The sequence below is a fragment of the Cottoperca gobio genome, chromosome 8 (genome assembly GCF_900634415.1).
Source record: "Cottoperca gobio chromosome 8, fCotGob3.1, whole genome shotgun sequence".
Taxonomy (NCBI): domain Eukaryota; kingdom Metazoa; phylum Chordata; class Actinopteri; order Perciformes; family Bovichtidae; genus Cottoperca; species Cottoperca gobio.
Genome location: NC_041362.1, coordinates 1,911,215 through 1,927,947, shown reverse-complemented (window position 1 = coordinate 1,927,947; position 16,733 = coordinate 1,911,215). Strand labels below are relative to the sequence as shown.

Below are 16,733 nucleotides of genomic sequence, written 5' to 3'. Positions count from 1 at the left end.
AGAAGAAAAGACTTGATGTTTGTTTATTCATCATGTGAAGCTGCACTTTGTTCTCACATCAGTAAAGTTCAATGACTTCATGTACACGTTCACTTTGAGCACAATGTCAGCATGTGAAAGACAAGAATGAATCCTCTGCTGATGGATTATGATCAGGATAAGTACACTTCTATAAGTCCTCATAACAACAACAACACATCAATGTGCTTCTAGACGTCTTTATAACAGAACAAAGTGTCCAGGATAAAGCTGCTGCTTCCTCTCTGAACACATGCAGTGGAAGAGAAACAAGATAGAAATACATCAACACAAATATTCATCAAACATTGAGTGGACATGTTGATGCAGAGACAGCAACATGATGAGCAGTGAGAGCCTCCATGGCTCCACAGACAGAGGGAGCAGCTCCACCTAAACAAAGTCCCACATTACACAACCACTGATGACGTCAAGCACCGCCCACAATGTTTGAGTGACAGCTGAACAAACGCCACAACAATCAGCCGTCGGCACAAACACGGAGACGAAATACGTTTCAGAGTTTAAACACAGAGCTGAAGCCGCTTCCCTTAAATCACACGTTCACATTCATTTTAAAGGAAGAAGTCTTTTTAGTCTTAACATGTTTAATACAAACCCCACCCAGGATGAGGGTCATGTTCAACTTCACTGTTAACATTACAAGAACATTGTGTTCAAAGTAAATGTGATCTGTGATCAACATTCACAGGAAACTATCTGCTCACACTTCATCCTGGTGTCACACAAACCTCCTGCACTTATATTGTGATTATTATTCAGGTTCATTGTACAGCTGATCATCTGGAATATAATATGAAACATAGAACATGTCACTTAGTCCGGGGGGGTTAGTTTACTCACTGAGAGAAAAAGACTCCCTGAAGGAGAACCAGAGATTTACTTCTGTCTACTTGAGTTTACAGAACTCAGCAGTGTCTCCAGGAGAAGAATATAAAGAATAAGCAAACCCAACTCCAGCGTAGAGCGGCTGAGAGAATGTGTGGTGGACTCTGTGCAGGAGAGTCATGGTGTCAGAGACGCTGTAGAAGGACAGAACACCTGCTCTGTGATCCAGGTACACTCCGAGTCTGGAGGACGCAGGACCTGAGACGGGAGTTTGGACATTGTTGTAATAAAATGTATAACTGTCATCGTCACAATGTAACATCCAGGATTTATCATTACATCCAAATGCACATTCAAGCCCCCCTGCACTGCTGATGTTCTTGTATGCGACTGCTACACCAACTGCCCCGTTCCGCTCCACCTCCCAGTAACTACGTCCAGTCAGACTCTCTCTACTCAGCACCTGAAGACGTTTAGTGAATCTGACTGTGTGTCTGTGTTTTCTCATTGCTGTCACTTTTCTGTCCCCCTCAGATAATAACAGCCATGTGTTTGCTGTGTTTGGATCCAGTGTGATGTCACGTGAATACTTTAAGAATCCAGCTCTGGTCTTGGGCTCTGCTGGCAGTAAAACATCCACTTCAGTCCCAGTCTGTGAGATGTTTGTCCACTTCTGTCTCAGAACGTCCTGGAGTTCATCTGTGACTTGTGACACAGCCGCTGTCACTTCCTCAAAGTATGTGAGAGGGATGTTGATGCTGGAGGAGAGTGTAGACTCACTGAGTGGGGACAGTGAGGGGTAGTTGTGTAGAAACTGGTTGTGGTCCTCTGTGTGTGCGAGCTGCTTCAGATCAGCGTCTTTCCTCTTCAGCTCAGTGATCTCCTGCTCCAGCTTCTCCTGAAGCTCTTTGACTCGACTCACTTCACTTTCCTGCTGCGATCTGAGCTGCTGCTTCACATCAGAGCTTCTTTTCTCCATGAGACGGATCAGCTGAGTGAACATCTTCTCACTGTCCTCCACTGCTCTGTCAGCAGAGCGATTGAAGACCTCCACCTCCTGCTGAAGCAGCTTCACATCTTTCTCTCCGTCCTGGATTCTCTGCTGGATGTTTAGTCGACTCCCCTCGAGCTCTCTCTGCCTCTCAGTCCTTTCTGCTGCAGCTGAGACTGTGTCGTGGCCTTTATGTTCCTCCACAGAGCAGAGATAACAGATACACTGCTGATCAGTACGGCAGAACATCTTCATCACCTCATCGTGACGAGAGCACATGTTCTCCTGGAGCGTCTGGGAGGGCTCCACCAGCTTGTGTTTCTTTAATGGAGGCGCATTATAATGAGGCTGGAGGTGTTTCTCACAGTAAGAGGTCACACACTGCACACAGGACTTGAAGGCTTTCAGTTTCCTCCCAATGCAGACATCACATCCCACATCTTCAGGTCCAGCATAGCAGTGATCAGCAGGAGCAGCTTGGAGTCCAGTCTTCTTCAGCTCCTCCACTAAAGCTGCTAACATGGTGCTCTTCAGCAGGACAGGCCTCGGTGTGAAGGTCTGACTGCACTGAGGGCAGCTGTGGCTTCTCTTCTCGTCCTCTCCATCCCAGAAGCTTTTAATACAGTTCTTGCAGTAGCTGTGTCCACAGGAAGTCGTCACCGGATCCTTCAGTAGATCCAGACAGATGGAACAAGAGAAGGTTTCGCGGTCCAGCTGAACTCCTTTCTGCGCCATTTCTCCTTCACTGCCAGCGACTGTGTGAGTCTCACTTCTTGAGGAGTGAAACTAGTTTGAGTTGTGATACAAGCTCCTCCACATTCCAGGAAGAGGAGGGAACAAGGAAGTGTATGAGCGGGGGGGAACCTTTGACTCTAACATGTCAACAAAGTAAAACACACATTTTAATTAAATGTATGGACATTAGCTCAACGATTGTCTTCATGTCATCAGCTGGGGAAGTTTCAGGGTGATATCTGTTCGTTCATTAGTTTGACTTTATTGACCTGTAGTGTCTTGTCTTAAAGAAATGAAGTCATTTAGAGCATAAAGTGTCAGTTTTAGGGATACTGTGCTTTTATATTTAAAGAGACACTTTAGATTAAAGAATCCTTACAATTCAAAATGTTAACCTGGGAAACAAACTGTTTTATTTTTCTTATTTTTAAGGGGTCAAATGTCGTGTAAGTATTTACTGCTTGTATCTGAATTCATTGTGTCTTCATCCACACAGTTATAATTGATCTAATGTATTCTATTTGAGAGGCCATAATCTATAAGTTATCAAACAAATGTATTCTTTATTTAAAGTTGACTAACTTGTTGTGGAGCTTTTTTATCGACATCTTTATTCGACGCTCTGCTGATAAATAGAGCTGCAACAAATAGCCCACAGTGAAATAATTGGCAACTATTGTGATAATCGAGAAACCATTTCAGTAAATTTCATGCAGAAATGGCAGAAAATGATGTTTTCATCCTCAAATATGGAGATTTAATTTATATTTCTTAATAAAGTGAATATCTTTGGGTTTTGGACGGACAAAACAAGACATTAGGAGAAACTGGGATGGACGTTTTATAGACCAAACGATTAATGTAGAAAAGAATCGTCAGAGTAATAAAGCGGGCCTCTACGAGTTAAGATGCATCAGTCAACACACTACTCACAAGATTTAGAGTGAATTTAGATGCAGAAATATAACATTTGCAAAGAGAATAAAAGTGAATTCTGCAGCTTTTTATCTCGTCACACGATCTTCCCCTGCAGATAAAGTTTATAAATTGTGATTATATTTACTTTTGTCTGCAGTCACAATAAAGAACATGTGTTCCGGCTCTGGTTATTTAACATACTGAAATGTGCAGCTCAGATATTGCTGTTTACTTCTTTCTTTATATTTTCTAATTAACAACCTTTCATCTTGACCACAAGTGTTTGAGAACAGCGTGCACCCTGAAACCCTTGATGGGACTAATATGTTGACTTTTCTCTTCAGCTGCAGGTCAACAATAGAAGTGCACGCATGACTTACGTATATGTAGCTTTGACAATGCAGGTAATTCGATAATTCATGTCTCTTAGCCGTATTGTTCTGCTCTTCATGCGTCACGCGTGGCAGTTTAAAAGCGTTTGTCCACATTGGGATGATGCAAACAGCCATGTCAGCTCTGAGGACTCTCGCTTTTCTAGCTTTAATTAGTGAGTTATTAAAGTCAACTTTAGTTTAGATTTACTAATGTTAGAAGATATTTTCCTCGTCTTTAAAAGCTTTTCTTTGTGTCCTTCCCTGCAGGTTTTTCCAGCAGTAAGACTTCAGACTGCTCATACATTTCTCTTCTGACGCACTTGAACCTGACGGAAACAAACGATGTTCTGGAAATCATGCGACCCGTGAAGAACTGGACCACGCCGACCCTCGTTCAGCTGGACATGGTGTTGTTTGGCATTTTAAAAGTGGTGAGTGTCTTTATAGTGCATACATTAAATATCTCTGCCCTGCCCTTCGCGAAACAGCTGAGGAGAAACTGCACAAAGCCAGGGGTGTCAAACTCAATCACAGAGAGGGCCAAAATGAAGGCATCGTTTCGGGGGTGAAGCTTGGAAACTGTGCAGCACCCACAGAGTCACACTTTGCCTTGAGTGTGTCGTTACACTGGAGGTCAATCAGCTCCATTTGGATGTTCACATGTGCTGTTTCCACGTCAACTGCAAACGGATTGCTGAGCAGTTCATGCGCAGTTGGGAACACAGCGGTGGAGATGGTTTGTCAGTGTTTGGAAACACGTAGTGACCAAAGTTTCCTTCTGCATCTGAGTCTCCCACAGGCAGCTCAGCTCTCACTGCATCACACATGTCCGTGATCACACGGCCCTGAAGCTACAGGTTTAACAGTGAGATGCTTCGTTATGTCGCACAAACAGGCCGGCTCACATCGTCCCAGAGATCTGTGGTGTGTTTCCCTTTGCTTCCAAAAACGGCCAGATTTCCTCACGCAACTCGAAAAATCTATTCAGCACTTTCCCTCGACTGAGCCATCGCACCGCCATGTTCAGAATGTATCTCCTCAGGAAAAGACTTACATTGTCTCTTATAAAGTTTCCTGTCTGTGTTACGGTGCTTATTACATGTTCCATCTCCAGAGCTTTACAACACAGCGCTTCCTGGTGTATGATGCAGTGATACACCGTCAGCTCACCTGCACAGTTCTCCCGCTGCATCTTCTCCCGCATCCTGCACTAATCCGCTCTTTTCATCACATCGCAGGCTCCGTCTGTCGTCAGTCCCGTCAGTTTGTCCCGGGGCAGTTTCATTTCATTCACACATTTAAATACTTCCTCAAATATGTATTTTCCCGTGGTTGTCTCCCAATGGTTTGGTGATGGCAAACGCACGTCAGCGGCTGACCTCCACCTGTCTGCTGAATGTTTTCTGAAATGTTTTGTTTAAATATGCAAATGAGACATCTTATTAATTATGTGCTGATTTGCATACATTTCAGGAACAGAAATATCAGCATTGGATTGAAGCAGGTTCAAAATGTTCATGTATTTATTTAATATTCTTTTTCTCCACACAGCGTACACCATACAACTAGGGACAGTCCACAGTGAAGCACTCCTTACTAACATCTCTGAGCTGTCAATGGTTACAAAGGGAGAATGGGAACTGGAAAATATGGATATTAAGTATATTAATGGAATCAAAGAGGAAGTCAAAGCAAACTTTTATACACGGTAGGAACATATTTGTAATGACATTTGACAACAGTGTGTGTTTCACACTATTTAGTTTCCTTTTAATCGGAGCTTCAGAGTGAAACATACAAGTGTACAATAAAAAGATGTGTTTTACGTACAGGTATAAAGAAGATCTGATTCTCAAAGTCCTGTTAACGAAGGACTCAGTCCATCCTCCACAATAATGTAAAGTGTGTGTGTGTTGAGGTCCAGATTGTTCTGCACCGACAGGAGATATGTGTTTATTTTACTGTAGAGGAAACCTCGTGAAGGCCACATGGGTTCCTAGTGAGAAGATCGTGGAGCTTCAGTCTCCAGCTGTGAGTACACACACTCTGTGAAACAAACAATACACACACACTCTGTGATAAGCTGATACCTTCTGCACGTCCTCCTCTATCATTAGCATGTCATTATACTGTGTCTTGTTGTTTTTACACAGGGAATGTTTTGGCAGACGATGGGCTTTTCTGCCAACGGCAAGCAGGTTCTCTTCCCCGAAGAGGCTCTCTACCTGATGGAGTGTGTGAGTGGCATGAAACCTGTTTCACCAGGGTGGAGCTCACATCATTCTTTGTGTTCTGTAATGTTTATATATAGCACTTGTGGTCTAGGGTTGGGCCATGTGTAAGAATGTTCCAACATGTATGAACCATCCTCCCATCAGCTGGTGATCAACATGTCTCTTAGCTTTTGTAGTCCAATACAATTGTTCTTGGGAGGCTGTTAACCCTTTAAATGTGGAGCTCCCCGGGCGGCTGCGGGACATTGTTGTTTGCTTCATCCTGTTTGAATGGATCTGAAATGAAAGCCATCATAGCCAGAGCTCTGATTCTTTATGCAGCAGAAAGCTCAGGCTTCTGTCTTTGGTGCCATCTTTGTTGCACGCTCGTCACGACTTCATGACGTTGAGATTCGTCGGTGCAAATCTGTGTGACGACGTGCAGTGGTGCCAGAAGCTGCTCATAAACATAGTTTGTACATATTTTAAAGATATGAAGCATTTGAAGATACTCCAAGAAGTGACATCACAATAAGCAGAAATACCAGTGTAGGCGCTGGTGGATCATTTCTGCTGCATAACTGGTTGAACGACTCAATCGGCCCAAAACACATCCAGCGATGTTCAGCCGATCCCTGTTGTGATGTTTAAATACAGATGTGTGACTCTGCGAGTAGCAGCTTGAAATATGTGTTTTAATTTAGACACAAATCACAATCGGGTTTATTGACAAGTAGGTTTTCACATACAAGGAATTAGTTTTGTTGTATAAAGGTGCATAAATAAACACATTACTGTGAAAGAACATGTGCATCTGAATTAAAAGTTATAGTATTGTGCAGAAATTACAAAATGTGTCAGAGGATGCACTAATACACAAAGCTTATACAATAAAGATTAAAACAATATAAGTTATATTTATAAACAATGAAAACAATCACCTTAATGAGCATGATAGGCAAAGGAAAAACAAAGATATGGTAACATCTAACATGAAAATATAATCTCACTGTCAAACTGTTCAGAGAATTCCCAATCCAGTAGAAAAGAATGAAAATGCAAATTGTATTCTTACATTTTAATTAATAATAAATATATAAATCAATGAATGCATATGTAGGTGGGAAGTTATTAAGTGATTCTTAATTAAGTTATTCATCTGATAATTGTGCACATTTCTGCACAATATTAACACTTTAGTTCAGATATACTGACACAGTAATTTCTCATATTCTTATTGTATTTATTTTATATATTTATCTACACATTCTTTGATTTTATACGTTTTATAATATTTCTCCTTTATTTTGCTCTTATTATTATTTATTTGTTTCTCTTACTGTGTTCATGTTTGCACCAAAACAAATTCCTTGTATGTGAAAACTTAACAAAACCAATTGTGTGATTGTGAAAACGATATTGTGACATGTTGAGCCTCAGTGATGACCTCATGTGTTTGCATTGTTTACACTGAAGCTTCACAATAACCTCAAAGTAATGAAGTGTTTTACTTTGCGTGTTTTCTGCAGATGCCGCCTCTAAACACGCCGTGCAGGCTTTCTTTGACTGAGAGCTGAAGTGGAGGAGTACGGCATCTCCGTCAGCACCATCGACCACACCTTCATCAGCCTCTCTGCACCGTCCGAAAACACAGAGACGTCCATCTGCTCACGTGAGAATCAGAAGAACTTCAGACAAAACGCTTCATTACTTTTTACTCCCGCAGAGCAAAGTCTGAAAAGTAACTGCAGCTGTCAATCAAATGTTGTGGAGTAAAAGTATAAAGTGGCCTGAAATATAATACAATAAAATGTAAAAATATAAAATATAAAATATAAAATATAAAATATAAAATATAAAATATAAAATATAAAATATAAAATATAAAATATAAAATATAAATTGTAAATTGTAAAATATACAATATACAATATACAATATACAATGTAAAATATAAAATATAAAATATAAAATGTAAAATGTAAAATGTAAAATATAAAATATAAAATGTAAAATATAATATTTAAAATGTAAAATATATAAAGTATAAAATATATATATATATATATATATATATATATATATATATATATGTGTGTGTGTATATATATATATATATATATATATATATATATATGTGTGTATATATATATGTGTGTATATATATATATATATATATATATATATATATGTATGTATATATATATATATATATATGTGTATATATATATGTATATATTTATATATTACTTGCTTAAGTTGTCTTTGTGAAGTTAAGAATATTGTCATGTCAACATATTTTCGTGTTTGTTATGTGTATTATTCTGCCTGTAAAAACAATAATAATTAATTACCTTGCAGAATTTACATTAAAATAGACAAATATAAAGAAAATGTCGTATCTGTTACGTCTAGTTTTATTCTGGAATATTAGTCAGACACATCATTTATTTTATTTTAATATTATTATTAGCAGTGCAGTCATTAATATTAATTTTTTTAAGCTACAATGGCCCTCAGTAATTTCTAAAATCTAGGTGTATAAATGATGAAAACATATAAAACAATTTGTTCACCTAAATGTTAAAACTTGTCAGAATGTATTCCCACTTTGAAATAATGTAACCCTGTTTGTTATGTAATGTAGAGGTCAAAGAAAGGTCATGAAGAAGGTCATTATTATTGTGTGAGCATGTGGCGCCCCCTAGTGGCCGGTCTTTAATGTTAACACTACATGCTGCTTAGTATTACGAGTCTTTTTCATGTATAAATGGCCTTTAAAATGTTTTCCAGACTCACTGCGTTAAATCTCCGACTGAAGTCTCATTATTATCATCGTTATAAAGAAGTCGTCATCACTTGACTGCAGTTTGTGCAGTAAAACCTGGGACCTCAAATCATCTACAACCTCATGTTCTTATCATGCAGAGCTGGGGGGCCACATGGAGGACGTACAATGTGCCACACTTGATCTGCAGCATCCAAAAGTCAGGCTTTATATCATATTCATATTCTAGAAATGTCTGATTACATCCATTAAAGTTAGGCATGGTATAATTCATCCTGTTTCTAAAGAGACGTACATTAACTTCATGGTAAATAAGGGCTCGAGCTGCAACGATTTCAATAATCGATTGTTAATTATTCAAATTAAATGTCAGAAAATGCTGTTTTCAGCTGTTTTATATCATATTAAACAATTAATCTGAGAAATTATCCTGAGTTTCAACCATAATTAAGGAGGAAAAATGTATCTGAATTTAATCTTGATTGCAATATCCAAACTGCAGGATGCTCAAGAATTTAAAATATGTTCAAATATCACAACTACATTTTGTTTTCCAAGTCGGTAAATCGTTCTTGAAGCATTTCAGGGTTTGAAGATTTCCACATATTTATTTTTGTCCACCTGAAATAGGTAAAGTGATTTTTATATTTTTATATCAAATAGCACTTTTTAAATCTTTCATCTGTTTATATTGTTTAATTATTGGTTGGTAAAGGTGCTGGAAATCCTTGAAAACACTTGAATTTTAAAAGGTCTTGGAATTGTCACTCTTGGCACGAAACATAATTTTGGTTTATTGCACAACAACATTTGATTTAATGTGAAGAAGTGAAATCCTCAGGACACTGAACATACGGTATGTTCTGTATATTAATATGTATTTACTACACTTGTAAGGAGCTGGAATTTGAACCCTGAAGTGACTTTTGTTGAAAAAACTCCTCTATTGGGTTGAGGAACGGGCTGTATGGTGGAAGGCAAACATTTATGAAGCGCTGGTTGATGTTGAACCATTCACGTATGCGGACTGCACGGTGAAAGCTGACATTGTCCCAAACTACAACATAAATAGGCCCGGCCTGATGAGGAACCGTTGGCCAATTGTGTTCCTGCCTCTCCTTCTCCTCTTCGTCAGATTGAACCCTGCTTCATCTACAAAAATATATTCATGAGGCCTTTCCATAGAATCAAATTCAAACAATCTCTAAAAGACAGAAGTGTGCAGTAGTACGTGTAAGTGATACAGAAAGACTTCTGCAATAGTGTATTTGTATTAGTGATGTGTCCTTCTGTGTGGAGGCTTCGAAGCGGGTGTCGAGTAATCTAGGAAGATTTTTGTGAAGCGCCTATCGATGCTTGTGATGATGACGTTCGAAGCCTCGCGAACCTGCCGTACCACGTGACCTATTCAGGAACAGGTTCGCGGGTTTGGCATGCGATTCGAAATATAAGGGGGAGTGAACCGCAATTGATCCCCCCTCACAATTTGTGGACTTGGGACATTATTGCGTGTTTGTTTTGAAATCTATTCAAGCTTCTTTTTTTGCGATGGAACCAGCAAGAAAGAGGAGATTTTATCTGTCTGAGAACATTTTGAGCTGATCTCACCTAATAAAGTATGCACATAGTAATAATAACTAGCGTGACGTACTGTAAATAAATGTGACAACACAGCGCATCCCTTGTTCTAATGTCTTTCTTCTCATTTCTGGTATTTTAAAAGGTGAAGTGTCTGTTGTGTTCAAAATAACTTGGATCCAACAACAACACCTCATCGATGCTGATGTAACATAAGCACATTCACATCACAACCCTCTCCACAATTTGTTAGCACTTTCTCTTTCGACCCCGCCATTGACAGACACCGTATTAATAAATCCATAATTTATGTATTGACATCAGAAACATCATTCATTCATTTATTAAATTAAAAGCTTCACAAACCAAAGCCGTGGTGTCATTATAATCCAGTGGTGGGCCGGCAGGGCCTTCTCTGCTGGCCTAAACATCATCAGAATATACATTTAATTTTTATATATTTCTTCCACAAATATGTATTAAATTATTCCCCATAGTCTATTCTCTTCATTTCATAGCTTTCCTCTTGGTTGCGCTGCTTCCAGCCTCAGATGGAGATTTGGAGGTCTGGCCTTTATGTTAGAGCTTTTATCCAATCATATTTCAGCCATGATGTGTTGCCAGGGTCCAAGAGATCTGCCCTGAGGCCTTCAGAATCAACAGTGCGGGCGCCTGTAGCTTAAAGTGAACGGAAACAAATTGGTTTAGATTGGTTAAGTGGCGTTAACCAATCAGATTTCGAGTTGGCGATACCGGGGCCAGCTAGCAGGCGTACAAATTTTTCAAGAAAAGCTAGACATCGTGAGAAGAGAACGGCCAACCCCGACGCTAGCGAGCCTATCACAGCCGGGAAAAGGGTTTGTCCGACACTTTCAAATCACTAACTACGAGCGGTACCCCCGGCTCACAGCCTCCGAGAGGCACTGCACATTGTACTGCTGGGAATGCCTGCTATTTACAACTAAATGTTTCGGAAATATTAATATAACTCTGTTGTACGTGACTATGTTAAGGTGATGCAACGCCGGTTATACTGTGTTTCTGTCTAAATGTATAGTTTCTAGAGCCATGGCGTCATAATGATGGTATTAAGAGGGGGAATATTTCAGGCAGGACTGTGTAGGATATCACTGAAGGCCTAGGTGTGAAATGCACGGCCCGCCACTGTTATAATCAGTCTGCCGGTTTTACATTTATTGTCCACTTGATGGCGCAGTAGAGCAAATGAAGCTTCGGCCCATGAGTGAACCAATTGGATGAAACGCTTCAATGCTTCATGAAGCTTCATCTCGCCATCACTAATTTGTATGCACTGTACATACACTACAATATAGTATTGTTATGTAATACAGTAGTACAGTAACAGCAGGCTAGCACCATAGAGTCACTGTATACTGTATACTGTAAGCATCAGAGCTGAAAGTGTCTGAGTACACTTACTTGAACATACTGATATCGCAGATCTTTCACCCTTTCTGAGTTGCGCTCAAAGGGTACTTTGTATATTTGCTTCATGCGCACGCTGTTTCGCTGGAGGACACGGGCAATAGTAGAAAGGCTCACACTGTTGATTCCTCCAAAGTCAACATTATCTTTCCTGAAGTTCACGGAGTCGGATGGCATTGTTTTGACGGATCATGTCTACAATGAGAACTTCTTGCTGTGAACATTGTGAACATTTCACAATAAAACAGGAAACAGTACAAACTGATCGTGACAGAAATGATGGTTCTGGTTCTTCCTCTTGGCCCACCACTTCTTACTTGTACTATTCCTCCTCTTCCTCCTCCTCTTGCTCCTCCTCTTCATCCACCTCTTTGTCCTCTGCCTCTCAAAATGTTTTCATCCATTGTCGGTATTCACATGTGCACTCTGAACTTGCTTATATAGTGTGTTGGTTGATCACATCATTAGAAACGAGTGTGAACAGTTTTGAGTCGTTGTGTTAAAACGATGACTGTGTTGTAGTTGTGTTCAACCTTTGCTGCCTGTGTTTAGCATTTTGCAACACATGTACATCACAGTGGGAGTTGTGTTTTATAGTAAAGGAGAATGTGTTTAGAGTTTTGCAAATGGTGTCTAACTACTTGAACTTGTTTAGGGTTTTGCTAAAGGAATGGTTGATTCAACAAATGGGTTTAGACAGCTGATCATTTGGTTCAGAGAATGAGGTTTAGTGTTTTAGCTAATGTAAAACACTGTATTAAGGGATTTTCAATGTTGACGGGGCATTTCTATTTTAACCGGCGCAGCTTTTCTCGTTTTTCTGGCACTGGTTTAGCGGTTCAGGAAACTCAACTTCAAACTTTCCCAACTGGTTAAAGTATTCCCCTCCTTTACTCACAGACCAATTACACGCGAGTTAAGACATGTCACATGATGCTACTCAGCCAATCAAATCTGTGCATTCCATGCGGGAAACGATAAGACGAATGAGTGAGACAGGGAGAGAAGACGGAGAGACATGTCAGAACACTTGTAATATAAACAGTGATTGTGTTGATGTGAGTAATGAAGTGGGGAAGCTTCATGCTGATATCTGTTAGTTACATGTATGACTCTGTTCACCTGTAGTGTGTACAACATGTATGACTCTGTTCACCTGTAGTGTGTACAACATGTATGACTCTGTTCACCTGTAGTGTGTACAACATGTATGACCCTGTTCACCTGTAGTGTGTACAACATGTATGACCCTGTTCACCTGTAGTGTGTACAACATGTATGACTCTGTTCACCTGTAGTGTGTACAACATGTATGACTCTGTTCACCTGTAGTGTGTACAACATGTATGACTCTGTTCACCTGTAGTGTGTACAACATGTACGACTCTGTTCACCTGTAGTGTGTACAACATGTACGACTCTGTTCACCTGTAGTGTGTACAACATGTACGACTCTGTTCACCTGTAGTGTGTGTACAACATGTATGACTCTGTTCACCTGTAGTGTGTACAACATGTATGACTCTGTTCACCTGTAGTGTGTACAACATGTATGACTCTGTTCACCTGTAGTGTGTACAACATGTATGACTCTGTTCACCTGTAGTGTGTACAACATGTACGACTCTGTTCACCTGTAGTGTGTACAACATGTACGACTCTGTTCACCTGTAGTGTGTACAACATGTACGACTCTGTTCACCTGTAGTGTGTACAACATGTACGACTCTGTTCACCTGTAGTGTGTACAACATGTACGACTCTGTTCACCTGTAGTGTGTACAACATGTACGACTCTGTTCACCTGTAGTGTGTACAACATGTACGACTCTGTTCACCTGTAGTGTGTACAACATGTACGACTCTGTTCACCTGTAGTGTGTACAACATGTATGACTCTGTTCACCTGTAGTGTGTACAACATGTATGAATGTTACAATACATATCTTTAAAGGAGCTTTTCTCTAAAGGCCCTGTCACACATATCCGTATGACAGAAACGTATGCTGGCGCATACGAAATATCGACAATAGGTTGATATAAATTAAGGGTAAGCTGTGATCGTTTGAAGGACACAGACAATACGCCGAACACGCCAGACACACGGCCCGTCACACAGCTCCATATGGCAGAAACATGCCGGCGTATATGAAAAGTAGCTCAAAAGTGTCCAAATACGTCCAACTTTTCCACAGCGGTGTTGTGGCTGATGTATACATAACGAACACATAACAAATTATTATACGCATGTCAAACATTGATAGCGTATCACTTACTTATTTAAAATGTACCAAAGCGTCTGGACAACGCAGCTGGAAAAGTGCCGTTTGGTTCACGTCATGCTGATGCTGGAGAACGGCTAACATGCTGAACGCACGTTTAATAAGTTACTCCGTCGTCAGGCATCATCTTAACATCGGGTAGGAATAGATTATCCACTCGTTATCAATACATTGGCTGTAGGATTCACCGTCAGCCAACGTAGCCGATATCTAACGTACCTCTAACGTATTCACGTAGGTATTTACCTACTATATTTACGCAGGTAAATATTCACCTACGTATTCCGTATTCACGTATGTCTAACGTAACCATAACGTCGGGTACGTCCGGTAGTTTTGAACATGCTCAAAACATCAGCGTTCAACAACGCACCCCAGCGTAACACCACCTGCTCTCAACGAATACTACTTATACCTTATATCAACGTACACCAGCGTACGTTGCCGATATTTGGATTTTTGTATACGTTATGCATTCGTCTGATACATTTTGTATAAGTAAGTGATCCGATATCAATAGGTTAGACATGTGTATCTGTATATGATCACTTTTCCGATCCGATGAAAAGTTGGACGTATTTGGACTCTGACAAAATTTCGTATGCGCCAATGAACCCTAACCCTTCAAGGAGCTTTTTCTCACACTCTTCAGCAGAAATCTCCACTTCAGTAGCACTTACATACACCAAACTTTCCACTTTCATTCCTCTCTATATTCTGAAGCTTTGTGCAGAGGGCTTTGTTCACATGTCACTCACAGCTCATGTTATACACGCTACACTAACTACATGCAGGAGATGCACAGAGTTCTGTGTGTTGACAGGATTTAGTGATTTATGGAGTGATACAAAGACAGATCCAGAATCTGTACAAACCTTTGACATGTGAACAACATGAAACACTCTGAACCTGCTTCATCCAGACTTCACTTTATATCTGGACATGTAGCAGATTACACACATTTAATGACATAATGCCTCATGTACATATTTAAACATCACATGTCAGAACACCTTTAACACAAGATATAATTGTGTTAATGTGAGTCATGAAGTGGGGAAGTGTCAGCTGATATGTGTGAGCTGTTTATTTGAGCCTGTTCACCTTCATGCAGGAGTTCATTAGAGCTCGTCTTCACTGAACACATGAATACTTGCTGCAGTGTGTCGATGTGTTTCACAGAAGAAGTACTGCAGTATCTGGAAGGTGGAGCTCAATATTAAAGAGTGCAGAAGTTATTGGATGCAGATTGTCAGTCATTAAAATAAGAAGCAGCAGGTGGAGCCAGACACACACACACACAGACTGACAGACAGTTCAACAGTCACTGCTCCTACTGTTGAAGCAGGTCAGTGAACGCACCTTGACCTCTCTGTGTTGATGCATCTGCTCCACCTGGATCCTCCTGCACACCAACACACAGACCAGAGAGCATGCTGGGAAACTACAGCAACACAAAGGTCCTTTAAATCCTTCAAACTGCACATTTCATGACTTTCATTTGTACGTTCTTTCATTTCCCCACTCGACAGACACAAAACATGTCTCCTTATTACTGTAGTGATAATATTGATCTGCAGTAATACAGTAGTTTCATATTCGCAGCTGATCTATAAGAAAACATTTGATCACCACGTGCTGCTACTTTGCTCAGTTATTGTCTCAGATCAGCTTCACATTGTCTCCGTCAGCTTTGTTTGATACCCTGGAATGAAGACAAGAAGAAAAGACTTGATGTTTGTTTATTCATCATGTGAAGCTGCACTTTGTTCTCACATCAGTAAAGTTCAATGACTTCATGTACACGTTCACTTTGAGCACAATGTCAGCATGTGAAAGACAAGAATGAATCCTCTGCTGATGGATTATGATCAGGATAAGTACACTTCTATAAGCCCTCATAACAACAACACATCAATGTGCTTCTAGACGTCTTTCTAACAGAACAAAGTGTCCAGGATAAAGCTGCTGCTTCCTCTCTGAACACATGCAGTGGAAGAGAAACAAGATAGAAATACATCAACACAAATATTCATCAAACATTGAGTGGACATGTTGATGCAGAGACAGCAACATGATGAGCAGTGAGAGCCTCCATGGCTCCACAGACAGAGGGAGCAGCTCCACCTAAACAAAGTCCCACATTACACAACCACTGATGACGTCAAGCACCGCCCACAATGTTTGATTGACAGCTGAACAAACGCCACAACAATCAGCTGTCGGCACAAACACGGAGACGAAATACGTTTCAGAGTTTAAACACAGAGCTGAAGCCGCTTCCCTTAAATCACACGTTCATATTCATTTTAAAGGAAGAAGTCTTTTTAGTCTTAACATGTTTAATACAAACCCCACCCAGGATGAGGGTCATGTTCAACTTCACTGTTAACATTACAAGAACATTGTGTTCAAAGTAAATGTGATCTGTGATCAACATTCACAGGAAACTATCTGCTCACACTTCATCCTGGTGTCACACAAACCTCCTGCACTTATATTGGGATTATTATTCAGGTTCATTGTACAGCTGATCATCTG

The 16,733-nt window shown here is 40.1% G+C and overlaps 1 protein-coding gene across 1 annotated transcript; it reads right to left on the bottom strand.

Moving 5' to 3' along the window:
- Window positions 1-928: 928 nt before the first annotated feature.
- LOC115012072 (tripartite motif-containing protein 16-like) lies at window positions 929-2,593 on the bottom strand. The gene has a single exon (XM_029437516.1). The coding sequence runs from the start codon at window positions 2,591-2,593 to the stop codon at window positions 929-931; it is 1,665 nt and encodes a 554-aa protein (XP_029293376.1).
- Window positions 2,594-16,733: the final 14,140 nt, after the last annotated feature.

Coding starts and splice junctions, on each gene's coding strand:
- LOC115012072 (XM_029437516.1), bottom strand. CDS start 2,593: ATGGCGCAGAAAGGAGTTCAGCTGGACCGCGAAACCTTCTCTTGTTCC.